This window comes from Streptopelia decaocto, assembly GCF_964273445.1.
Source record: "Streptopelia decaocto genome assembly, chromosome: 1".
In the NCBI taxonomy this organism is placed as follows: Eukaryota; Metazoa; Chordata; class Aves; order Columbiformes; family Columbidae; genus Streptopelia; species Streptopelia decaocto.
In genome coordinates, this window is record NC_138663.1 from 55803585 (window position 1) to 55830289 (window position 26705).

At 42.5% G+C, this 26705-nt stretch overlaps 1 protein-coding gene across 1 annotated transcript in view; it reads right to left on the reverse strand.

The window, feature by feature from the left end:
• Nucleotides 1–19084, reverse strand: part of TRHDE (thyrotropin releasing hormone degrading enzyme) — a gene marked incomplete at both ends in the record, with an annotated part of 208642 nt that extends 189558 nt beyond the window's left edge. The window contains 2 exons of the mRNA XM_082052838.1: nucleotides 12460–12733; nucleotides 18270–19084. Coding sequence (XP_081908964.1) covers nucleotides 12460–12733; nucleotides 18270–19084 — 1089 coding nt within the window. The remainder of the gene's footprint in view (nucleotides 1–12459; nucleotides 12734–18269) is intronic.
• Nucleotides 19085–26705: the final 7621 nt, after the last annotated feature.

Here is a 26705-nt window from a genome sequence, read left to right on the forward strand (position 1 = left end):
ATACAGCAAAAATGTGCAGGCGAGAGAGGGGGCAACAACTCTGCTCAGTGGCAGCTCTCGGCTACACTGCGTTCGTTACACACGACACTAAACTGCAACCTAAGCTTCAGCAACATTGTTTGAACTTGTTCTGCTGAACAAAAATCACAGAAGTCCTTGGACCTGAAAAGGCAGCAAATCTGAAGTGACTAAATGCCACAAAGCAGCCACCGAAGAAGAAAGAAATGGATATGAAAATCTATGGTTAAGGGTTGATAGGCAGGAGGAAGCTTGTCCAAGTTCAGGTGACAGAACTCAATAAATACGGAAAAGCACTTCAACTTGTGAATGTTTATCATAACTGTTAACAGTGGTTCAGCTTCATGAAAACACCCTAGCATTAGTAAATCTCCTCTGCATTTGAGAGGAAGCATCTTTCAGAGCAGATAAATTCTGCATGGAAACCAGTTCTGTTCTTTTCTGGACTTCCTCATGTAGGTGCTGCAAGGTATTATTGTACTGGTGAGTTCAATTAGGGAATAGACTGTATAATTAAATGTATTTAAATACCTTAAATGCTGCTAAAGCACATACGTAGGTACAAAACAGTACTCAGGATATTTCGTCTTAGCCATCAACCCCTAAATAACAGAACTATGAAACTAGGCAACTCTGCACCACCAGCTGCACTATGATTCACTGATCCTTTTTATCCTCACAATACTTCATGGTAGTATAATCATTCCTAGCCATGTGTGACTCATCAAAGTATTTTGTAGTAAAGACAAACGTTATAATATGCCCTATTGTAACCATGCAAATTACAAATCTTAATTTCCATACCTAAATTATGCTTTCGCTGAACTTTTTCTGCTGCTCAAGCAGCTCTCCCATCCAAGCTAGTCAGGCATTTCAAAGTTGTTTCAGAGCAAGGAGTCCCAAGTTTTCTGAGAGGTGGCCTTCTTCATCCCCCTTCTCTTCCTCAAGCCTCCTCATGCTTTCCGCATTGCAGTTTTGAAAAGGTTTGCACCGGGTTCTTAACTTTAAGATACCACCATATCTCATCTGTATGCCTCACGTTTCTTGTGGCCAGACGTTAATGTAACTTTACTTGGCAGACAAATTTTATGTAATACTTCCCAAGGCAGCCCTGAGTGACCAATCCTCTGTGGATCATCACAAGCCAAGCGATACAGACACAAGGAAGTTTCAAACTTTCTTTTTCTACATCAAGATATCATACTCCCAGTGAAGTAGTCTTTCCACTGTCTTGGGGCCTATTAACTTTAATACGTTCATTGCTATCCCTGTCCACAACAGCCATAATACTTTTAAATAGAAAACTTAATAGAGTCTACTCTATTTCTTAATCCTCTGCATATTAAAACTTTTTTTTAAAGTGATCGCCAGGGTCAGTGGGTGACTGCAATGTAATTTTAGAACTGCTCAGATTAAGTGCCTAAATTTCCAGTTCAGGCCAAATGGACTTGGCTCAAGAATAAACATTAAACAGCTCCCAGGAAAGTTAAGTATAACCTTGTGGGGCTTTTTTAAACCAAACACAAAAAGGAAACACCATTCCACATTTTGTGGGTAAAACAGAAGATCACAACAAAGCAGAACAAGAATCACAGTCCCTTGGAGAATCCTAACTAAACCTCAAACTGAGGAAGGTCTCGGGTTCCAGCAAAACCCCCTGATAGCTATTCCTTCAGAAGAAACAAAGGGAGTACAGAAGAAATAATATACATTCCTTTCCCACTAGGAAACAGAATAGCAAGAGTTTTTAAATTCAAGCACAAAAGCAAACATATACTTCATCTGCATCACAGATGCATACTCTGTGCAAGTAGATGGACAAATACTTGCATTAACCAAACTTGGGCATGGGATGATAGGAGGCTTCCACATAAGGGCAGAATGCTACAACTGCTGGTGCTTACCACAGAAAGGTGATACAGTAAAAGTACTTTGGACTGAAATGTATCAGATCTTCCCTGTGATTACTCTGTTCTCTTACTCTAGAATTGCATATTTAACACATTTTAAAGGTATGGAGTTGCTATGGAATAAAAAACAAAGGTTAATGAAGAGAAGAAAACCACATTTGGGCATCACACCCTTTCCACCACCCGAATACAGTCTGCAGAACTTCAGCAAAATGAGAGGAATCATCCCTTTAGGTTGTGGGGGGTGAGGGTGGGAAGCTTATATCTTCTCTCATGCAGCAGAAGCCAAAAATATAAGTATTTATTTTATGAATGCATATGCATTCATACGTATGACTTTAAATGAAGCAGTACAGGTTAGAAGTCATTGAAATTCCCACACACAGATTTGGGCTTCTATCTGAATTACTCAGGTCAGACAAAAATCTCTCACATTTTTTCACCAGGTATAAATCAGTCTCCCTTTTCTCCCATGGTATTTAAAGGGTAACAATGAACTTACTCAAAATAAATATTATCAAATTTTAAACATATAGGAACTTTTCAGAAAAACAAAACACAGCATGATGTACTGTTGTTAACCATGGACTGTGATTTAACTAGCCAGAGGACTGGAGAACTACAAGAAACACGTATGTGGTGTGTGAATGATTCAGTAGGTATACTTCTTTCTTTGAAATTAATCCATAGGAATCCACTTACCTTCTTCCTCCTCCACCTTTTATTCCCTTCTTCTTTTATCTCCTTCACCTTTTATTCTCTTCTTCTTTTTATCTTTATTAACTAAGGTACTGCTTGCTGTGCTGAGGATACAAACTCTTAATTGATGTTCCAAGCTGCTGCGATTACCAAACTACCCACTGCTCTCAGGAAAGGGACGGTGAAAGGGAAGAAAGTGTGGGTACCCCCAGAGATGCTCCCAGTGAATGCTAATAACCATCTTTTGCTTCTTATCCCCTCCCCCACTGTAGTAATTTCAAATAAATAAAGCATTAGTCTTCTCATTCTGTCCCATACTGCCACACAGCTCCACTGCATGCTGTGAAACAAAACACATCACTAAATATTTTTCAGGATAATCCACTGTGGGATAAGTTTTTTTTAATACACTTTAGGTCATTTACCCTTCAAAGAGAAACATAATCTGCTTTCAAATTACGCTGTTCCAAATAAGAAGATAACAGGCTCAGTTCTCATCTCTGGCTGCACTTGCTATGTCTCAACAGCCGCCAGCAGCCAGCAAGCTGCCAGGCAGGAGCACTGGAGGATCTCCCAGGGGTACTGTTTGGTGGAACCAGGCCAATGCAGCTGGTTCTCTGCCACCTGTCCCCACCCCGCTGTGTGAGAGGGGTGCCAGGGGAGGGGGCTGCGTGCAGGGCTCAAGCAGTCAGGCAGCCGTGACAACTGCTACGGGATGGAATAAACTCAGGAATGAAACCACCGTCTGCAAAGCGGTGGAGAGTCACCCTGGCTATTCCCACAGCGGCAGAGTTCGCCTGTGCAAACGACACCCTTGGCGAGTAGCAGGGAAGAACCCGTGAAGCCAGCCTGTGCCAGGCTGGACCCTGGAAAAGCACATTTATGCCATGAAGCTGTGCCATGATGGCATCTAATAAAAAAAGTCTTCAGAGAGGTACCTGAAGTGTGAAAGCATACCAACGGAAGAATGAAAGAGTCTTGTTAATCCTATGGGAGTCTTCATCGAAAAAATCAAACAAAGAAGACCTTCTAATACTACAAATGTAACACCACAAACCATAGAGCCTTTCATCTGTTCAAGGCAGCAAAAAATACTGGGACAAAGGCAAAAATGACATGGCATTTGTACAGGTTTTCCACCACCAAAAAAAAAAAAAAATGTAAAGGCAAGCCTAAAAGTGAATGTTACAGACATTTGACTGTCAGAAAAGGAGGGGCTGGACTGACAAGTTATGAGTCTCCGAAATGAGTGGTTACTGGCCATAAAAACTGGGAACAAATAGGCTAAACTTCTTGTTTCTGTATGAAAAAATATGATTACAACTTACCTAAACCCTGAAGGAGAGACTGGTCTATAAATAAATAAAAGTGCACATCACACTACTCCCTCACGAATACTGTATCTGTCACTCAACTAGATGTCAACTAAGGCACCTGCCTCAGTAATCCATTTTCACTGCACAGAGCACAGTTACTATGGTACATATATGGGATAACACTGGTTTGACTGACAGATGTTCAGGCTGGTGCAGGAATGTGTTCACCTTTACATTTTCCTGGGGTGAGATACCTCCCACAGATTATTTGGCACTTCATTTTTGCTTTTATAGCAAGAGCATGACTCTTACGGAAACATGTTAATAGACTCTTGGATGTCAGAAAGCAGAATTCATGTTGATGCCAAGGACAGAGACCTTAACGAATAAGTTAATGAAGTCAAATATGACAGCAGAACAGAAGAGGCATAAGCAGACATGAAAGAATGTAGTACAAAAAGCTGAGCACAGCTCGAGTGTTCAGCCTTCACTATGAGTTATATTGTCACAGTACGTACTACTAAGTATATGCTCATTAGTACATGAAAGGAAAAAGAAGTAGAGTCTTTCCTCCTCCATCTCCCTCCATCCCCTGCCTGTAATGTGGGAAATGGGAGGAACTGCAGGGACTCCACACTACTCTCCTCTGAGAAAATTGCAGGGAAGGAATGGAAAGGACTAAGAGTTGCAGACTTTTATTTCTCTTCATTAGCCAGAAGAGATCCCAGATGAAGCAATGCTCTTGAAGGTACAGAATTGCAATCGAGACCCTGGTCTGACGCTTGTCAGAACCGCAATCGCAGTGCTGCCTGTCTCTCCACTCCCTGTTACTGCAAGCAAGCCAAGAGCCTACAAATTACCTGTAAATTAAGAATTTATGTTTTTCAACAAAGTCTTCCTGCTGCTACATACAAAGTTCACTACACCACTGCCATCAGATAATTACAGATGATCTTCATACACAAAACAAAACCAAAACTTTGTTCCCAAACGGAAGTCTTTTAATTCAATAATGTTATTTGCAGAATGCAACTGAGAGTTTATGTTAATAAAATAAATAACACATTTAAATACTGCATGTACGACAAGTGCTGATGGAGAGCATTTTTTAAAGGAGTAAGCACAATACACGTACAGTGTTTTCCTAGTGCATTCGACTTGCAAATCCAACCAGAAATCAATAACAATGGATTGCAAGTTTGCAATTTATGTTATTAACAGATTCCCTGGCATATTCAGTTTAGCACGGATGCTGATCACATAGGTTTTTGTTTGTTTGTAGCATATTTTATAGCTGTAGTATTTAAAAATTAATAAACTAAAAGTCATTTTCAATATACAAACCTGAAACAGAATGAGTAAACAAACATTGATACAGTGAACCTGAAAAAGCTACCATTTCTTTGGATTACTAATGTAGTATATTACAGTTTCCAACTTAACTAAAACAATTCACAATAGTAAGCACTCAACTGGGTAGAAGGTACTCGCAGAGCCAGCCTTTCTGTTGTCACTACAGAGAAAATTTCATACAAGCAAAAGCAAACACAAACACACCTATCCATGTTCATACATGTGTATGCTTTTCTAGCTCAGTATAACTGCATACCTCTCATTATATTATTTGTAACACGCATTTTATTTTTAACCGTTTGATTAAGGCTATTTTGGGGAACACAAGAGTGACACATTTGTAATAAAGACCAAAAAATGAATGAGTATCACCATATCACCATATCAGAGCAGTGTTCCAGGACTTACAAAGATCAAATATTAGAAGTCTGCCTTACACCAGAAATATGCCTGGTGCTTCCCGCACTAGCTGCTGTTTATCAGATACACATGTGGCCTCCCAGTGGTAAACGATGGGCTAACAAAAGTTACTTTTCAGGTATAGGTGGGCTTAGAAAGTAGAGTTCAATTCTGGAGCTGGACTAAATTCAGGTTGCAGAGGAAGAAAACTTAATTTGAATTGAGGACTAATTCTACTTTTGATAGCTAAATCATTCTGCTGTAACCAATTTGCTCACCCACAAAGAATTATCTGGTGTATAATTGCTTCAATACTGATTAATAAATAATAACTGATGGAGAGACTTTGTTGTAGTTAATAACCAGCAGCTGAAGAGAGGGCCTAAGGCAGAGCCTCAGGCCTTTAACACAGGTAGTCATTAACTGACAGAAAATGCCTGGTTTTGAGGTTATTACTGCTATTACACAAAAATATTAATACATTTTTCAAATACAGAATAATTTTGTAAAAGGTACAGGCAGAATTGCACAATAAGTGCAGAGTTATTTTAGAGAGAACTGATGGTTTTGTTTTTTTCAGACTGATCACCGCACTGCAGATGAGGGAATGCCCAGCCCAGCTCTCCAGCATCTCAGAGAGGACTAAAAGCATTATGCTACTTCCAATCATCCTGTCTTAAGGACAGGTATAAAACCATGGTCCCATGGTGCTGGACCTAAACTAACATGAGATAACATGCACTGATTCTGACCTAAGTCTGCTTATGTGACTCCATTCACTAGCCCTTCCTGATTTTTCACTTGTGCAGAATCAAGCAACTATCACTGCACAGAGACCACTTTATCTTTTTGTGTGATGGACTAGATGATTTTTTGAGGTCCCTTCCAATCCCTAACATTCTGTGATTCTCTGTGATTCTGTGAACCAAACTGAGTGAGCCCCCCAAACACAAGCCTAAGAGAATTAAGTGCTGGGACATTTACGAAGACTCTCTGCAAGCCAGAGAGCACTATGGAAACAGTATTCTCTTTTAGCCAGATGATTACAGGTCCTCCTCACTGGCCAGGATAAGACTTAACTGTACTGTAAGGTATTGAATTAAGACTTTTACTAATGAGAAGCTGGTGATTACATCTTAGATAAAGTAATAACAAAACAGCAGCGGTGCAATAAATGTTGGCCTTATTGTGGTATGAGTCTTCTCATAAGATCTTTCTTAGCCTCAAGGTTTTTCTCTGTATCATGACAAATTACTCAGCATAGATGACTCTACAGTAATGTTTAATAAAACTAAAACCAGGACGTACTTGGCTCTAGAGCTCTCTTCAAAATGCAATGTGCATGGATTCCCAGTCAGTGGAGGTCCTGCCTGACCAACCTGTGGTCAGGCCCACACACGGCCAGTCCTGAAACATATGCTGCAACCACTTTGGAATAAGAGCGGGAGCAGGAAAAGTGAAACCACGCAAAATTCTTCCTTCAGCATTGTCTTCCATCAACACTTCTCCTTCCACTCCCCACCACCCAGCCAGCCAGATGCTTCCTTGCGCTGCAGAGGGTGGTGAAGCACTGGAACAGGCTCCCCAGGAAGGCAGTCACAGCCCCAAGCCTAACAGTGTTCAAAAAGAGACTGGACAACAGCCTCACACACATGGTGTGAATTTGGGGTTATCATATGCTGGAACAGGAATTGGACTTGATGATCCTTGTGGGTCGCTTCCAACGCAGGACATTCTATGATTCTATGCTGCTCACTCCCATTTGCTCTGGCACTGCCACCTGCACTTGCTCTTCTAGCCTCTGTACCCACGTTTCCTCTTGACTCCGCTCCTTTCCACACACTCTCCTTTTTTTCTTTTTAGCAGATACATACTCCCCCCTTGACAAGCGCCACTTTAAAGCCGATAGTTGGCACTTTACTCCATACCTATCTCCACACCCCATCCACAGCAGAAGAGAAGAATGGTAGACAATGAATCCCCTGAAACATCTCTTTCCAGCACTGCATTTATCTCCACTGACGTACTTCGCTTTGTCTCTGAGTGCTCACTCATTCCACTAACTGAAAAGGGAAAGAATTAGCAGGAAAAAAAAAAAATAATAATAATAATAATAATAATAACAACAACTTATGAGACAGTGAAAAGGCATGCAGGATATTGTGTGTTTCCTTGTCCACCTGACAAGGGAATGATGAGAAACAGAAGGTTTGAAGAATTGAAGTGTATTAAACATGAAGTACAGTAAAAATAAAGCCAGACGGGGTGAAAAATAAATTAACAACAGTAGGAAAATGCCTGGTGGATTGAAAGGACTGATACAGACAACCATGAAGAAAAGGGACACAGAGATAATGTGACAGACATTTCAATCCAGCCAGCAATATTATGCTTTTAAGAATCACTGACAAAGAACACACATAAGAGGCATGATTAGGAAACACAACATATGAGTAGAAGCAGGCAAGCATGTGAAGGTAAGTGGAGTTTTCTGGGTTATTGTTCTGTGCAAATATGAGAGCACAAAGATCCCGTGATTTTCACCAGCTACAGCTGGCACAGCTGCAGTGGGTCTCAGGACCCACAAAGATCAGCTACACCTGCTTATAAGGGCATCCCTCCTCCTCAACACAGCATTACCTCGGGCAGCACCCTGACAGAACTATACTGCTCCTGAATCCGGAGCAGCACAGCTGACTGCACCACAATCCTTTCCACAAGAATCAAGTGATTTGAATCATTGTCTGTAGTCCCAGATGAGCTCAAACAACATATTATATATCTGTCATGCATATAAAAAGTCAACTCTGCTTTTAAATTACCTGCTCTGAAAGGGATTCTGGTCAAATCCATATGGACTAAAGAGTTATGCTAAAGATTCACATCCACTCACTGCTTGTCTTAATTCCCCTTTCCAAATTAATATCAGTGTATTAAATACAGAACATCTTAATGTCTGCAAGAATTATATAGGATATATAAAAATATTGTTTTGATTGACTACCTAAGCTTTCCAAAAGCCAGTTTCTATTTATAACTTGATTTGTATTTGAATCTCATGCTTCGATTAAAATTGATTTTGAGGTCAATGTCATTCTTTGAGGAAAAACTGAACAGCTAACACCTAACCATTTTTGAGGAACAAACCTGCTTTTAATCTCACTGTTTTTTTTATTCCTCAGGGAATTTATGTATGCTTGACCATAGCATTTTAGTAACACTGGTCAGCTGGAAGAGAGGTGAGATTTTAGTCATTAGCACTTCCCTGTCTCTTTGTCCACACACACAAAAAATGCTTTGTGAACCAAAATCAGGTTCAAGAAAGTGCCAAAGCAAAAGGAAAAGTACATGCAAACTGAAGTCTTTTAGATGTCTACTCTATATCTACAAAATAAATACAATATACATTGCATTAATTGAAGTAAGATGTCCTAATGCAAGAAATTGCACATCAAAATGCTTCAGTATGGGGGTTTGGTTAATTTTCCTGAACATTAACTCATTTTTAGAAGCAAACTTTTATCATACATTTACCTTCACGGTCATGGCTATGGGAGCAACTAAATCTTAGTGAAAAAGTGGCTTCAGAAGAAACCAAGAAGTTTCAAATTGTTTGTGCCAGGTTTCAGGTAATTTCAAATTCACACAGTAGTGTCCATGAACCCCTGATATTGCAATACAAAAGACTCAAAAGATGGATTACCTCAGAAATTCATCTGAACAAACACAGCTCTAAAGCATCTGCTGTGAGTTCATACCTTCAAAGATATTCATTCAGCAAAACCGAACAACAATCAAAGATGATCAGATCACAAATGGACTGAAAAACAGCAAAATACATTTAACCAATAACCCAGTGTAAACTATTTTGGTATTCCTGGGCATTAACATACCACTGTGATACCGGTACTGTAAAAAACAAGAGCTAAAACTGTAGACTAACCAAACAATTTTATGGAATAAGAAATTATCTCAACCTACACAGGCTCTTGGTCTTCAAGTTTTTGTGCAGATTATCCACTGCTTTGCATCATTGTTGGCAAAGTTCTGTACAATGGTACTGTCAAGCCCCTGGAATATATATTTGTATGCCTTACATGCACGGAACCAACAGACTCAAGCATAACTGTAGGGCTCTAGTAGCCACAAATTCCTAACAAATCAACACTTGGATGCTCTCTTTAGATTCCTGTTAAACCTAAAGTCTTGACAATAACTTTGCAAATATGAGAACAGCAGGAAGTTACCAATTATTGTCTATAAGACATGAGTTTGCCTCTGTCCTCAGGTTAGCAAATGTACTGAAACAGCAGAAGCCTGCAGGACAGGAACTCTGAGAAACACTACAAGAAAATGAGTTAAAGAGGAAGTAGGCTGTATCTTTCAAATTGACGGTCCTGAGGTCCATCTCCCATGTTTTATGTATTTGCTTATACTGATATTGGAAGCTGAACTGCTTGCAGCTGTTTCTCAGATGTGTCTAAGCCACTTCAAAGTGAGATAACAGGGTAATATGTAGGACAAACTTGCAAGCATTACACTGCATCAGAGCACAAAGAACACAAAACCTACCTACTAGAGTATATAGCAAAAACTTCTATGCTATTAGAGTTAAAGAAGAACCTCAAGTAACCAGAGTTTTCTAAAGTTGAAAAATACCAGGCCATTCCTAGCTTAAGACTAAACCCTTCAGCAGGTACATTACAATGAAAATCATCAACTCCTACCTGGACAGAAGTCTGTTTCAGCACTGGTTGATAAGGAGTAAGAAATGGTCTGATATCTCACCCTGTTCTGCTAGGCCAGTGAACCCCTCATCATGGTGTGTAATGACAGGACAAGGGGTAACAGTTTTAAACTGAAAGAGGGTAGATTTCGATTAGATACTAGGAAGAAATTATTTACTGTGACGGTTGTGAGACACTGGAACAGGCTGCCCAGATAAGTTGTGGATGTCCCTTCCGTGGAAATGTTCAAGACAAGGTTGAACAGGACTCTGAGCAACCTGGTCTAGTGGAAGGTGTCCCTGCCCATGGCAGGGAGCTTGGAACTGGATGATCTTTAAGGTCCCTTCCAACCCAAATCATTCTATGATTCTATGACTATTACAACAGCCAGCGGCAATCAATTCCTCAACCCCTCTTGTACAGTTAATTAATCTGTTGGTAGTAACACTAAGAATCAGGAATCCACTTCTACCTCCTTACTTCTTTGATTTGGCACTTGTGAGATCCTTTTCTAAACTAACTCAGCTCACTAAAGGCTTTCAGCCATTGCAGGTAACCACTGGGACTGCAAGCACAGCCTCAGCAGTTCCCAGATCCTTACATTCATAGGTTAAAGCACCTCAAACCCTTGCTAGTCATGCTTTCTCCTCCCCTTTTGTGCGGCCAAAGGGTAGTGTCATAGTCTGCTGGCCACGGCATGAAAGGGCTGTAAACAAGTGAAAGGCCCCAGTGTCCTACTCAGTTGAGCCAGTGACAAAAACAAGACTTATTTCCAGATCACTTCAGTATGGCCTAAATGAAGGATGCCAATGCAGAGGGCTGTCCTAGGTCCACCTTCCTTCCATGCAGCCTTGAATCCACACTAGGACTCTGGCAGTCACACAAAAAGCTGGATCAAAGGACTGATTTGGTTGAAAACTTACCACATTTTCATTTATTTTTTCAGGTCAGTTTTCAGTCAGATGATAGAGCTGTACAGAGCTGAAGGCTGATCAAAGAACACCTTTGGCTCAGAGAAGGTGGGATCAGCTCCCTCCACGGCAGCTCAATACTTAGGCTAGCTAAAAGTGGTTATGGACATGTTTCCTGACCTGATCAGCCTTGGAAGGGAGACCTGCAGCCCCTCTTCATGTGCACAGGTTGCAGCACAAAGTCATAGAGTATTTGTAGAAGTATAAGGTAAACATCCCCTTTGCTCAGGCTCACAGCTTAAAATGCTGCCCAGACTTCTGCTTCCAAAACTAGCTCTGTTTTGTTATTCACAGTAACTAACAAGGAACAGTTTCTCTGTACATTCACCTGAAAAATCAAGACGACAGCACTGTGAAATATTCTATTAAGCTGACAGCATTTCTCATGTATGTTTTGGCTTGTTATACAGTTCTGAGCTTGATATTTGTAAACAAAAACAAAACTGACATAAATAAAGGATTTTCTCTCTCTTTTTTTCATGGCATAACTCCTGGAACTGTGCCATATTTGGAAAAAACAGCTCCAGAAAGTTAGTGCTTCCATCAACCTGGACCTCCACAGGAAGCTGATAGGTTGTAAAGTTCTGGTCCTGGGGAAGATATCTAAGACAGAAATGATTTTATCAGCCTCCTGAGCTAGCACACAGCACACCAAGGGACATGTCAGTACTGAAGGAAGGAGACTGGAAACACTGCCAGTATCACTGCTTTCTTTTAATAAACAGTCCCACTAACACTGGTGTTGAAAAGGCTACAGGAAAAACAAGAGAAAACTTCCCAAGAAAATCAAAGTGAGGTGCAATGGCATATTTAAAAGCCTAACCTTTCACCAGACAACCTCACCTATTAAGCTAACCAGTTACAAAAAGCATCAGACAAACAAAAAAATGTTATAAAAATTTTCAGAAAAGGTCCCAGACAATATACGCTATCATTAAATAAACTGGCAAATTTTAGGAATACTAATCAAGAAAATACCTTAAGTACTTGATGTCATGATCCCTTACAAAAAGTGAGGGTTTTCAAAATAATGAAATGTATTTGACACAACAGTAGAAATACTTACAACTACTCCACTCTTGGTGACAGTTTCCCGGTATGTAAAATTGCACACTGCCCAAGCTAGGTAATATGTGGACATGAGAGGGGTCTGTGAAAAGTGATCTGTAACCCATCCATCTTCATCAAAAACAGAAGTTTCAACTGGCATGTTGGACAAAGATAAATAAGTTGCTTGATGCCTGATGCTGATTTTGAAAGTGGCCTTGTAGATGGGCTCGTCAAAGCAAGGGAAGGCTTTTCTGGCATGAGTAGGAGAAAACTGCGTAACACCAAGAAACCTAGAGAAGAAGCAAACAAAAAAAAACCTGATTACTAGTTGTGCACAGCACTTGATTCATGGATGTAGCAAATAAGACAATATAAAGTAATGATCTACAAATTTCGTACAAGTTTGCAGACACCACACTGATGTTAAATAAATAATCCCTTGCCTCATACCAAACTTCAGGTTCTAGCAGCAGTTTTGTTCATCAATACATGAAAAAACATTAGCCAATATTGATTATATGATGTAAAACAAGAAAGCCCAGGCCTTAGTTCAAACCAGGGTTTAATAGCCTTCCAGGAGTAATTCACTGTGCCCCAAGGCACCAACATGGCACTTTGCCTTTCTTTGGGCATAAGAACTGAATGGTCACGTAGTGCACTCAAGAAGGTCATTATTTTGCACCGCTGATTACTTCTGTACTAGTTGCACATCAGTTGAAGACACACCACTATACAGCACTGCTCTGACTGTGCAAGTCCAAAAAAACACCCCATGAGCTTTGCAGAATTACAAATAAATATAAGCAAATGATTAAACAAGCAGAGAGTAGTTCACCATCCTTCTACACGTGCTTTCCTGCTGTATTTTACAGAGCACAAATCGATGTTCTCAGTTAATGGGTCGAATTATTAAAAGATCTGTGAAGGAGGAAGAGACATTTATGATGCCACTAGAGAGAATGGGAAGGCTTTAGTTTGACAATAAAATCTGTAACTGTTTTCTTTGGAACTAAAGAGATTTTAATCCAGGTAGAGAATAGGAACCTTTCTGGGTAGAGACTTCTGTTTATACATTTGGAGAAAACCCATGTGCAATGATGTCTTTGCCAAAACAAGAAGCTACATTTAAAAGGTTGAATTATGGGGTTCAATAAGAATATTTTCTAGAGACATGCAGCATGTTAAAATGACTATAAGCCAACTACATAACTGTAAAGTTAGCACAGATGTAGGCTTTTTGAGTGGTATTGATTCATATCTCATTTTCCAAGGCTCCAGCAGTGGAAATAACCATGCAAGTTTAGATAACAGGTAAACATTTATCAGAATTTTAGAGGCGGACTAATCGTCTCTTATTCCTCTGTGGGAAGAGGATGGGTGGATAGATTTGATATCAGGAAAATGGTGGCACCTATTATTAATCAGTCTATAAGCATTATTGTGCAATGATACTCTCTAACCCCAAAGGAGAAAAAAATACGTAGCTTATAAGAAAAATAAAGTATCTAATAACTTTCTAAATCTTCTTGGGTTTTATACACACTTTGGAGCATTATTTTATAGCAAACAATGAAGAAATAAACTTATTGAAATGTTATACTTTTATCTTGCTATAGTGCATCCACACCTGATAAAAGTAGATATATGTTTTCTGGTGAAATTATTACCTCTTTCAAATAAGGTAAATTTTTTTAAAACTCAAAAAATTTTTCCACCACTGAAGCTGTGACCATTGGGGTTTTATCTAAAATAAAAAACCTTATTTGGCTAGTAATTATTGAACGGATTCATTGTATCGCATTTTTCTTATCTCACTATAAAATATGGATTACTAAAATCATACTTCTGAATAAGACTGGTAAGTATAAGGTAAAAAGTTAGTGCCAGGTCTTCCAGTGTTAATGGAACAAAATTCCATATTACTAGTGGATTTGCACTAGTGCAACAAAGCCGAATCGGCCAATTAAATGAAGCAAAGCAACTTAATTTATATGCAAAGTATTTCAAGTGGACCTGATTCTGCATTCTAGGCACACTCTAAACAGCAACAGAAGCTTCAAGTGAGCATGGAAAACTGTACTGGCCTATTATTAATAAAGCAAGAATGATGAACTTTCCTCTGCAATTAAGAATTTTAATGAGCTCAGACACACATGTAAATGCATACTTAGGGAATACTGTCTATATTCTGACACTCTCTAAATAAGAAAGCTTTTTCTAACCCTCACTTCTTGGAGATCCTATCAGTAGTCTTTTAATATTTATGTGTTAGGCCATTGAAACAATCTCTTTTCCAGGCTAATAAAACCTGGTAAACTCTGCATCATCTTCTGTATTCCCACAGATAGATTGATATATCCACATACACATAACTGGGCAAACACTTGGCAGTCAATATTTCATACTAAAAATACATCAAGTACCAATAACAGTGATATTTATAACATGCATTACTATAAAACATTGATTTGCTTGTTGTGCCATAAAGCAAAACAAACAAAAAGTTAAAAATGGCTTCCCAAAGACTAGACCCTCGCATGTTTAAATAACAACAAAATTGCATTTATCTATATCTCTCTGTGTTAGAAGGAAAAAACAAGCAAAACTCTATAGCATGCCAAAAGAAAAGTGAAGACCAGGTTGAGTATTTCATGCCTCTCTCTCTATGCCTCTCTGGGCACTGACATTTTTATCTCCAATTCCCCAAAATATCACCATAAAAAGTTGTACTCCTGGGAATGACAGCCTCGCAGCCTGTCTTCTCAGCATAAGCACAGCAGTAATTTGCAGGTGTTTTAATTCCACCTCGTCTATTAAAGGAAGACATGTGTTTCCTCAACAACCTATCTATTTTGACATCTTAGTTGTTATAGGATGGAAGATTATGTCTGTTTGTTTTGTCTGCCTGATGTAAAAGATTTTTTTCCTTTTCATTTATGCCAAAGTTTGATGTTCATTTAAATTATGCGTGCATATTCTTATGGTACCCTACAGTAGCTCTGTATTAAATGTCTGTTGATTACTGCCAGTAAATTCTGGCACATAATGCAAAGTAAATTTGTAGCATATCGCTATCATTTCACATTTCAATTGAAGTAGCAAAGACTTCAGTAAGAAAATAAATACTTTTATGCAGCTATCAACATTTCAGGCTGATTTATGACTTTCACCTGTGGTGTCCACAGAAAATAAACTAACTTTATGAAAAAAAATTTGTGAAGTGAAGGCATTACTATGTTTGTGAAGCCTCACAGTCAGTTATTCAGTCCTCATGCACAAAAAAGTGAAAAATGGTGGTTTAGACCCTTTTATAGCAACCACTAGCCCAACAATGTTGCTGTATTTTCATCAAATACAAAGATGTCAAAAAGCTACAGTCCTGCTGGAACATCAAGGTCTCTCAGAGCACGAGAGAAGCCTGTCTCTCTATCATAGTAGAAGACATCCATGTTTAAGGACTACAAATGGTTATATGTATTACATTAAAAATGGGTTATTAATTAAAATGCAAATTGCTACACTGCAAGAGCAGGCTCTGTATAAAGAAGATCCATGGTTTAAAGTGTGTATTATTTACTTTATACTACAGTGAGTCACTGAGCCTGTGACAGTTGAAAAGTAACAACAGTACTTCTACTAAATACCTGCAACTATCACCACACACTGATTACTGGTTTTAAAACAGCATTTTACTGAGATATAAATGAGTTGGTGAAAAGAAAAAATGCCACTGATTTCAATTTAATAATGCTACCTTACACAAGGTAAGGATCACACCTAATATTACTATATTCAAGTGCATTGAAAACAAAGTAACTTGTATCTGAAAAGTTACACAAACAGTACTGGGAAATAGATTTTACAACCACCTTTTCATGACATGTCTTAAGCTACCTTATGATTGAAAAAGTGAATAGGTGCTTTTATATTGTTGTGGGTTTTTTTCTTTTTTTTAACCATAACTGGGGCACAGATATTGAAGTGTTATACAGTAACTTTGAAGAAATGTTACTGCAACACCTATTTGACAGTTCAATTATTCCTATATAAAGTCTAAATACACAAGAATAATAATTGCTTAAACAATTTCTTGGGTTTGTAAAGTGAATTATACCCCCTGCTGTCAGCAGTATTTTGTCTTCTGATTTGCACATTTCCATACAGGTCTGCACAAACTCCCAATTACCCCAGTCATTCACTCCTCAGTGATAAAAGACATTTTATCTGCATCTTTTCCTACAACCATGCTTTTCCAAATTTCCATTTTATTTCACTGTGATGACAAATCACAGAAACTTAATTTCAATCCTGCTTGCATCGGGCTGTTTAAAACTGTCAGTAATCATAGTAACAAAAATATGGTTTGATATGAGGGCTGTTGATTTGAGTTGGTGAGCATGCTTGTTCTGTCTGACTTACTTCTTTTGCCCAGTTCTTCCAACTATAAACTCTTTGCTTTGCAGTACAAAACGGTAAGATTCAGGAAGTGAGAACCTGTCACTGCATGGATGTTTCAAGAAAGGGCAACTTTAAAAGAAGCTGATTCTAAAATGATAGACAATGCCAGAACTATCAAGAAGCCCATCCTATCTTTTCTACTACTATGTCTGATAGTGGTAAAAAAAAAAAAAACAAAAAAAACCCACCCTTTTAAAAATGTCTCTGTAACTGCCTGAATGGGAATGCCGTAGTGACCCTGCCTACTGTAACAAGGGCCTCGGTAGGGACCCAAGGGCTGCAGTAAATATAGATCAAGACTGACTCTTGTTCTGCATAAAACCAGTGAATACTGACCAGGTTTGCCCTGTCACGGTGTAAATCTGCAGTGATTCAGTTGCAGCTGGTGGCGTAAATGTATTCACGTTAAGTGAAATCACATCCAACCACCTTTGGTTTTATTAGTAAAAAAAAAAACAAAACCAAAACCAAAACAAAAAACAAAAAACAAACAAAAAAAACCCAACAAAAACACAAACACAAAAAACACAAACAAACAAAACAGCAGAGAAGTTTTGCTCCCTCACATGCTGCTGTTTGTCACCTGGCAAGACTCTGTCACTCGAGGACACATGGTTGCTGGACACAGTTTTATTGGACAGACCCGGAGTTTCCGCTCGGGGATCGCCCCGACAGGGTCACAGCGGGCGCCGTGTCCCACTCGTGCCGCCCTTCACCCCGTTATCCACTCGTTCACCCGTTACCCCGCTCCGCTCCCAAGCCGCGCTGGAGCATCTCCGCACGGGCGGCCACAGCCGCGGGCTCCGCCGCCGGCGGCCGGGCGGGCAGGAGGAGCGCAACCCTCACCTGGCGGCGGCCCCGGCCAACCCCAGCGCGGTCCCCGCCCGAAGCCAACCCGACCCAGGCAGCTTCGCCCGCCCGCGCCCGCTCCCTCCCGCACATCCCCTCGGCCGCTGCCGCCAACCGCTCTCCCGACCCCGGCCGGCGGGGCGGAGCGGAGCGGGGAAGGGCTTGCAACCCCCGAGAGCCGCCACAGCTCCGCCTCCGCAGCACCAGCCCGCAGGAGCGGCCGGACAGCGCAGGGACCCCCAGCGAGACAGGCGGCGGCGGGGAGCGAGGCCCGGCCTGCGCCCACCGACCTGCCGGGCGTCCCACCACCCACACGCCGCCCCCGCCGGCGGCAGCCGGCCGGGCCCCGCGCCCCCCGCGCAACCGCCGGTGCCTGCGGCCTCAGCCGCCTGGCGGCGCGGCGGCCCGCCGGGTCCTAGCGCCGCCCTGCCCGAAGTTCGGCGCGGGCTGGCGCGGGGGGGCGGGGGCCGCCAACTTCGGCCCGAGTTGAGTGGAGGCGACGCGCGGCCTCTCCGCTACCTTCTCTCGCCGTGGAGGACGTAGGAGCTGCGGAAGAAGCCCAGGAGCTCGTTCTCGATGAGGGCGTTGAAGAGGATCTTGAGGTTGTAACTTCTCTGCACCTCCAGGCTGCGGTTGAGGACGACGACGAAGACCTGGGTCTGGGGGTAGAGGAAGGAGCGGGCGACCCGCACGCCGCCAGCCAGCTTGTCCTCGGCGACGCGGACCGCCTCGATGTGCATGCGGTGGGCGTGCAGCACGATGTAGCGGCTGGCGTTGCGCACCTCCAGCTGCACGTTCACCTCCCCGCTGAAGGTGAAGTTCTCCATGAAGATGGTCAGCATCAGGTTGTAGTGCAGCGGCCGCAGGTGCCGCGGTAGCCGCGGCCGGGTCCAGGGCGGCAACTCCCGCCGCCGCTGCCACTCCTCCTCGTCCTCCTCTTTCTTTTCCTCCGCTGCCTCTCCGCCCCGCGTCTCCTCTTCCGACCGGCCGGGGAGCTGCCCCGTGCTGGGTGGCTGCCGGGCCGCCCCTGAGATGCTCCCGTTGCCGCCGGCCCGCGGCGAGCCGTCGGCAGCGGCGCCGCACTCCTCGAAGCGGACGCTGAGCAGCACGGCGATCATGGTCACTGCCAGCAGCGCAAGGATGGAGACGGCGAAGCCCAGCACCAGGCGCTTGTGCACGGCGATGTGCCGCTCGGTGGTGCGGGGTCTCGGCCCCGCCGCCTCGGCCCAGGGGCCCGGCGGCAGCCCCCGGCTGCCGTTCCGCAGGGCGGCCTCCTCCTCTATCATCATGGGGGTGACAGGAGGGTGCTTCTCCCGCTTCTCCTCCAGGGCCATCACGGCAGCGCCGCCCCCGCCTCCCGCGGGGCCGCCGCCCCCCGAGGGGGCCCCGAAGGCATGGGAGGCTCCGAGGCAGGGGTGCCCTCAGCCCGGGGGGGACACACCGCCGCGCCGCCTTTCACTTCCCGACGAGTCGCATCACCCTGGCTGCCGGCAGCCCCGCCGGGGAGCAGCCCCCGAGCGGGGGGACGAGACGGGACGGGGTCGGGCAGGAGCCGGCGGCGGGCTCTCCGCGCCGTCCGGCCGCCGGGTCAGCTCCGCGCAGGCAACTTGTGCGGCTTCTGTGGGGCAGTTCAGCACATGCCGCCGAGCGCACCTCGGCGCCAAGGGGGAGGGCTCTGCCGCCCCGGCCCCCCCGCTAGCGCCGCCGCCCGCAGGGAGCTCTCCTCCCGCCGCGTCCCGAGTCGCCGGGGCCGGGGTCGGGCTCCGCGCCCGGCCCCGGCAGCGCCCGAGCCATGCGCGCCCCGCGCCGCCGCCCGCAGGTCGGGGCGCCCCTGCGGGGCTAGTCCGGCACCGAGGGCGGTAGCACTGGACAGCGGCGCCGGGCCCGTCCTTCTCCTCCTCCTCCTGGCGGGGCTGGCTCCGGAGAGTCACTCCTCGCGGCTCCGCTCCTATTTTATCTTTTCTGTCTCCTGCAGGTACAGAGCGCTCTCCCGGCTGGCTCGGGCAGAGGCGGCTATATATAGGCACCGGGGAGCGGCGAGGGAAGGGAAGGGATGGGAATGGGGGGAGAGGCGGGCAAGCCCCGCCGCCCCTCGGCTTCAGCGGCTGCTCGGGCTGCCGGCGGTGACGGCGGCGCCCCGGGGGAGCGGGCGGGGGCGGGAGGCGGGGGCGACGCGGGGACGAGGGAGGCTTTTCTCCGGTGTGTCACATGCGGCGGCTCCGGGGGAGGCCGCTGAGGCGGCTGCGGGAGCCCCGACCGGGTCGGGCCGAGAGTGAGAGCCGGGCTGCGCCGGGAGCGGGGCGGCTGCCCAGTTGCAAAGGCTCCGAGCCGCAGGACTTCCCGGGATTACACGCGTATGAGTGTGCTCTCCACATAAACATTGAACGCCGGTACTATGTCATATTTATCTAGACTCAATAAAGAGCCGCCGACTACACGTTTGGAGGACAATAGCGCTGTCATACTAACGTGGGGATGGAGCCGAAAAAACGATAAATACTCCTACCTAAATCGATAGGATTAATATGCAGAGAGAAATCACTTTTTAAGTGTTGGCTGGGACTTCCATAAATCCCCCTGCCATTACTCCATGGCCTCAGGACAGCCTTCTCACTCCTGCTCTCCTTCCTGTCCGTGCTGGACCCTGCTCCTCAGTTGAAGGGATATGTGTTAAATGCTGCCTGGGGTAACAGCACGTGGCTTAAGTAGTCCTAGGAGTGAACCCCAGTCTGGAAAACTGAATTATGAATCTGAGTCCACTTCTTCCACCTGCCCCCAAACCCCACTCCAAAACTTTTGCACATGGGGACTGCAGAAACACAGAATCAATACACAGAGTGGGGATATAGGTCTGAAAGCATCCCTGTTCCACTTATTTTGCTTGCATACTTCAGAAACTATCTCCATTCATTTTGGGTTTTGAAGCTCTTTAGCTTCAGTCTTCACAGCAGTTACATATGCATTTATCCACATCATTCAGTCCTATGGAATCTATGGGAATATATGCTGTACATCAAGTTAAATGCATATGTAACAATTTGCAGAATAAGGGCCTTATTTTCCATAGTGAAGGAGAAAAAAATATAAAGTCCTATACTTTTTTCATAAGCAAAGTAAATCTGCAGAGTTTCATGAAATGTGATACATACACCATTCTACTTCCCAAAGGAATGCCTGATCTCTGTTTTCCCTGAATCTACTACATCTAGAAATGTTATCTGACTTTGCATGCTGTTGCAGAATACAAATGATCATTTACTGACACTCAAAACAGTTAAAGGAAGACCGGTTTAAGTATAAGGAATTCACCAGTTTCCTTATATATTCCTTATATTTTCTTATATATTCCTGTATAAGAAATATAGATATAGTTCTGCTCTCCCTGACAGCAATTGAGCCTTTGTTTTCATCATGCAGCACAGTCTAGCAAAGGCTTGTAATCTTAACTTTCTTAATCACCAGTGTGGTGATCCACTTGCTAATTGTGTTTGCATGTCCTAGGGGGGGACTAAGATTTTGTTATATGACTAGTGTTCCCACATATTTAGTGTAGCATTATTTGGCTGCCCACCTGTTATAACAGGCCAAAGAACAGAAACATTTTGTTGTCTGAAAATAGCCTTCATTATTTGTTGTCTGAAGTTTGAGACAGGAAGGTAGAAAACTATTGCTATGTGATTTGGAAAAAAAAAAACAAACTGACACTACAAAATAACATCTAAAGCTACAGGTTTAAAATGTCAGTTTCTGTATGTTTCATTAAACCCTTTAAAAGTGGCCACAAAAGAAGTGCGTGAGTGCTTTTAAGATTTTGTATACAGGCTGTCAGTATCAGGCATTAGTAAAATAGGCAGTGTTTCCCTCTATTGGTTTCTGCAATGGTTTTTAAGTTATGTTTGTTCCCATCAGCAGCACAGGGAGACATTCAGGCAAAGATGTGCTTCAAGAACAGAAGTAGCCTGCAACGCGGTGCAACAGTTTGAATGTCATTTATAGACATGTTTAATTTTTAATCATGTTTTTCATTAAGTACAACTGGACATTTACAAGTTTCATAGGGCAAGGTCTTTGCAAAGCCTTCTCATAAAAGTGGCGAGTGCCTGGCAGTTGGGCTAACCAGCTCTGCCACTTTTAAAGAGGGATTTACTGCTGTGTGTGGCAGCATAGGAGCATCATTCTGGCCTTCTTAATATACAAATAACAAATACATAACTCTCCGGGCTGAGATCTTCCAAAACTGAGGCAGCCAGTCACACAACTCAGCTCTGACAATATTAGTCTATAAATTGAAGGGTCAGTATCAGAGAGGGTATGTAAAAGATTTAAGGTGCATGCTAGTAAGAAGCCATGAAGCTAATTCCTTTTAGGCTGAGGTGCAATAACACAGCCAAAATACTGGAGCACGACATGAGTGACAGGAGTTAAGGCTGTTTATATTCACCTCCAACTTTGGTCCCATTACTCAAACAAAGCATCAAGAGGTTTGCAGTCCCCCTCTACCCCTCCTTCGGCCTCCTGTCAGTCTGGAGACTTATGATAAGAAGGTGCTGCTAGGTACAGTGTTAAATAGCTCATGTGCCTTCACTCATCTATCATTCTAAAATGGCACATTACTAGATTAACCTCTTCTTCATATTAGTAATGATGGGTTTCTAAAATGTAGCTTGACCAGATACAGGTCAAGGGAGGTATTAACTCACTAATTTGTTCTCAAATGCTACACTCTGCAAGGAGTTCTGTGTACAGATTGTTATATATAGCCATTTTGATGAGAAATTACAAAGGCATGCAGCTTCCAAGCATCAGTTTGTGTACCTCTGGGAAAAATTCCTGTTTTCTCATTTTTCCAGAGTTATAAACATACACATGGATTACATGGGTATTGCCTCTGAAGCTTGCAACTCCTTTGGTCTTTCTGCAAAGACTGTTGGAAAACACATCAGATCATGGATCATTTTTTTCAGCAAAATCCTGATAATGACTCCCAGTTGTTCAAAACTTCCCCTAGGCCATCAACATCTTGTATGCAATCACATTTTATGACCTTATAGGATAGGGTTTCAGTTACCCATACAAAATAAAAGCACATGTCTCACCTTAACCAAATTGCTATGGAGATGGGCCTCCCTAGGTAAGTATCACAAGAAACATAGATAAACTTCAGACAGCACAGTTTCCAGCTCTATAGCAGCTTATACTGTGGCCAGCAAAGAGCTGATGAGGGACTCCCATAAAGCCATGGTTTATGTTAGATTAAGATTGCAGACAAACGCCTCTCGGTATTCGCATTGGTGCTTTACAGTCTTGGAAGAAAAGCTCTATAAATGAACAACCTTATTGTATATCGTGCAGCTGGGTACAGTTCATCCAAACAGGGCATCAGCACATTACAGCTTTCTGAGGCTGCCTAACTTTCTCTGGTTTTTAACCTGAGTGATCCATCCTTCATTCATTGAGTTCTATCAACATTTACACTTTATCTTACTGACCTCACACACAAAAAAAAAAAACGTGGCAAAGGGCTCAGAAAATGTCCATCTATGCAAAGCCCAGAAGCAACTGGAATTTGTACAGGGAAGAATTACAGGGGGAAAAGACCAAGTCAACCCACATCAGTCAGAGCTCCACTGACCCTTTCACCATCTGTCAGGCATTTCTGTGGTCATAGTTGGATTCTCCTTATGTACGTCAAAGTCGAGGATGCTCATAGCTCTTAATCCCTTCTGTTTAAGTGCTAAAATGGACTGCACTTGATAGCCTGCTAACATATTGGTCAAAACACATCAAGAAGGTGACCTCCCATGAGGTATTCAAATGAAGTATTCATTTTTCCACAGACCCAGCTTCTGTGGGAATTGAACAGTGGCTGTTACTTACTGCTGCCTTTGGGACCAAGTGGTAGATGACTGGGGGACTGTTTTGAAGCCACAGTAGGTGGCCAGATAAGCAAAGAGAAAATTAGCAGCCTCTCATCTGTTGGCTTTGCAAGTTATGACTAATTCTTAAAGAAGTGCCACCGCCTGACAGGGGACTGTTAGGTCCCCCTGGGGCTTGCAAGTGGGCCAAAGGGGGTGGATTGGGACAGTGGGTTTGGGTTGGTTGTTTTTGTTTTGTTTTTTTCAGAAGACTTTTTGAGAAACATGTCAGGTTTAACATATGGCACTGGGGAATACACCTTCTGTTTAGTTTAAAAATTGCTGCTAAGAAAAATACTAAGGGAAAGACTTTCTAATTAAAAGCCAAAACAACCAAAACACTGCATTGTAAAACAAGCTGACACACCATGATTTGTGCTAGCTTAAACATACCAAGAAAAGGATCTTTCCTTCCATTGTTCTCCTCTGCTCCTTCACCCTCACACCACCTGTACAAATTACCTTCTTTCTTACTTCAGCCCAGTGGCATTAAGCAGCATTTATATTTAGTTTATAATTAGAGATGGCCAAATTATTAGATACCACTTCATCTCAGACAAGTGTTATTTTTCCTATTATAAAGGAACAGACATAAGAGGAAGGGGCATGGTGCTGCACTACGCTCTGGGTAAAGTCCTATCTAATGAAAAGCCAGAAGTTTACCACAGGACAGATGGGCTCCCTAGTAATCTGGATCCTCTTCTCCTCCCTCCTTTTTCTCTCATCATCACCTCTCTTTGGTTGCCTCTTGAGTTGGAAGGAACATCTGAGGAGGCATCAAAGGAGCGTTGTCTATGTACCACCAGGTCCCAGTGACCACCTGCTGCTTCCCATTCACCCTGTGCTTTGAAATCATACCGCCATCATCCTTTGCTGTGGAATTCTCTTTCTTTTCATTTCATTCCTTTTAAAGCTATCCAGTACTATCCTACTAGATCATAACACATTTCTCACTCAAAAGCCAACATCTTCCTTCTCAAGTTTTAGGATAAAAATATCAACTTTCATATGAGAATTAAATATTTTAGATTTCCAAATTAGGTGGCTGAGATGCATTATTTCCCCCAGATGTTCTGTTTTTTGTATTTATCCATGTCTATTCAGCAACTGATTTTTATTTTTCTTCCATTCATTTCTTTTTCCTCATTCCAGCAGCAATTTAGAAGGAAAACAAATGTCCTCATTCTCCACTAGCAAGCTTTAGTTAAAGTATATTTAAAGTGTATTTCAATTTCTTTACAAAGGGTTTTTTTCTTGGTGTTTTTAAACACAGCTTCTTAAAGGTGTTTGTTGTTTTTTTTCTCCAAGCATAAGCTATTTCAATTCCACAAGTTCAATAATGCCATGTTGTCAGTAGTGGGGTGCAGAGCACAGATATAATACTGTTTGCTTCTTTCACTGAATAATTACACTTAAAACTAGCTAATTGGAATCAATTAGTGGTAAGAAGTTAGTCTCAGGAGGAGAACAAGAATTTGTGGAAACTCCAGATTGTGTTAGGAATCAACATTTCCACACGCAGATCATGTCTTATCTGCTAGTTCAGCACCTTTTTACTGAAAAATACAAGTAGCATGACAGTGGGCAAGGGAAGGATTTATTTCCATTAAAAAATATTTTAAAGCGCTTTAAAAAAAAAAATCTGTAGATAATCTCTTTGTCCATTTAACTCTACATGTTCAGACTTCTGGTACAGGATGTCAATGCAGACAGAGTTTAGCGTGTTTTGTAAAGCATGGTAAACATCCCATACTCTTTTATTTCTTTATCTCATCTTACAAGGAAATAATATGGATGTTCCATCATGGGTCTTCTGATTTAGCTAATCTAGACAGTCCCTCCTTACGTAAGAGCACTTGTCATGCTTTACCATCACCTGCCTTAGGCCCATTTTTCTGCCCAGTAGAGACTATATAAGTATCTGGAGGTATTTAGTCAGCTCCACCATAATCAGTCACACCCTCCTATGGACTCCCTGAGTTATTTTAAGGATATACACATTTATCTTCACCTTCCCAGTAACAATACCTTAGAGATCTGTGACTTGCCGAATGTCCTGGATAAGTATAAAATACATAATTTTTGAAGAAATGTGGCCAAAACTTAACAGCTGAGGGACATACAGCCTGCAAGAATCTTTCAAGAGGAATGATCTGTAAAAACAATAACAAACATTTACAGACAGAATCCCTGTAAAATTCTTCAGTTCAAATTCTGATTGATCCCAAACTTTTTCTGAATAAAGACTCCAAGGAAGAAGGTCAGCGTGTGTTTATTATTGCCATGTTTTTATAATTGATTCCAACAAACCACTTTGGTACATGCTGAAACATGATTTTCTTTGAGCAAGCCTTTAAAACGGAGCAAGTGCTGAAGGCAAAGCATAAACAGGGGGGATAAACTACGAAAGAGTAGAGGAGTTCAGCTGAATGGGCAGGATTGTTTGCCTCAGTGCTCATCTTGGCCAAAACTTGCCAGGGTTTGCTCTCACTGGGATCCCAAGGAATAAACACTTAGGTCCTCATACAATGAATAATGTGAACCAATCGAACAAGGTCTTTGAGTGTAGAATACCAATTATTGATTAAAAAAAAAAAAAGGTAATTGTTTGTAGTGATGGAACTATTCCGAATGCAACAACAGCACTTAAACTTTAAGCAATGTTTAAAATACATTAAAATATCCTCCCTAGTCATTCTAGATTCCAGTATTTCAAGCTACACAGGGGTCACTCTTGATTTCCAGGGTGGCTGCTAAATTGCAATTTCATTAACCATCAAAATATATTACCAATACATCTGATCATTTGGTCGGTCCCAGAGCACACTATCAGGTATTCAGTAATGCTACTCACAGAAAAATATTTCAGAGTCACTTCAAGGATTTTTTTTTCCTTAATGCATTGGTACTGTTGTAAGTTTGTCTCTGCAAGTAAACTCCTGCCCCCTATCGCCCTTAATAGTACTGATCCCATAGGCAGACATTTCAGAAGAAATATTCTACAGCTAGTCTGGTTATAAAGGTCTTTAAATTACTCTGA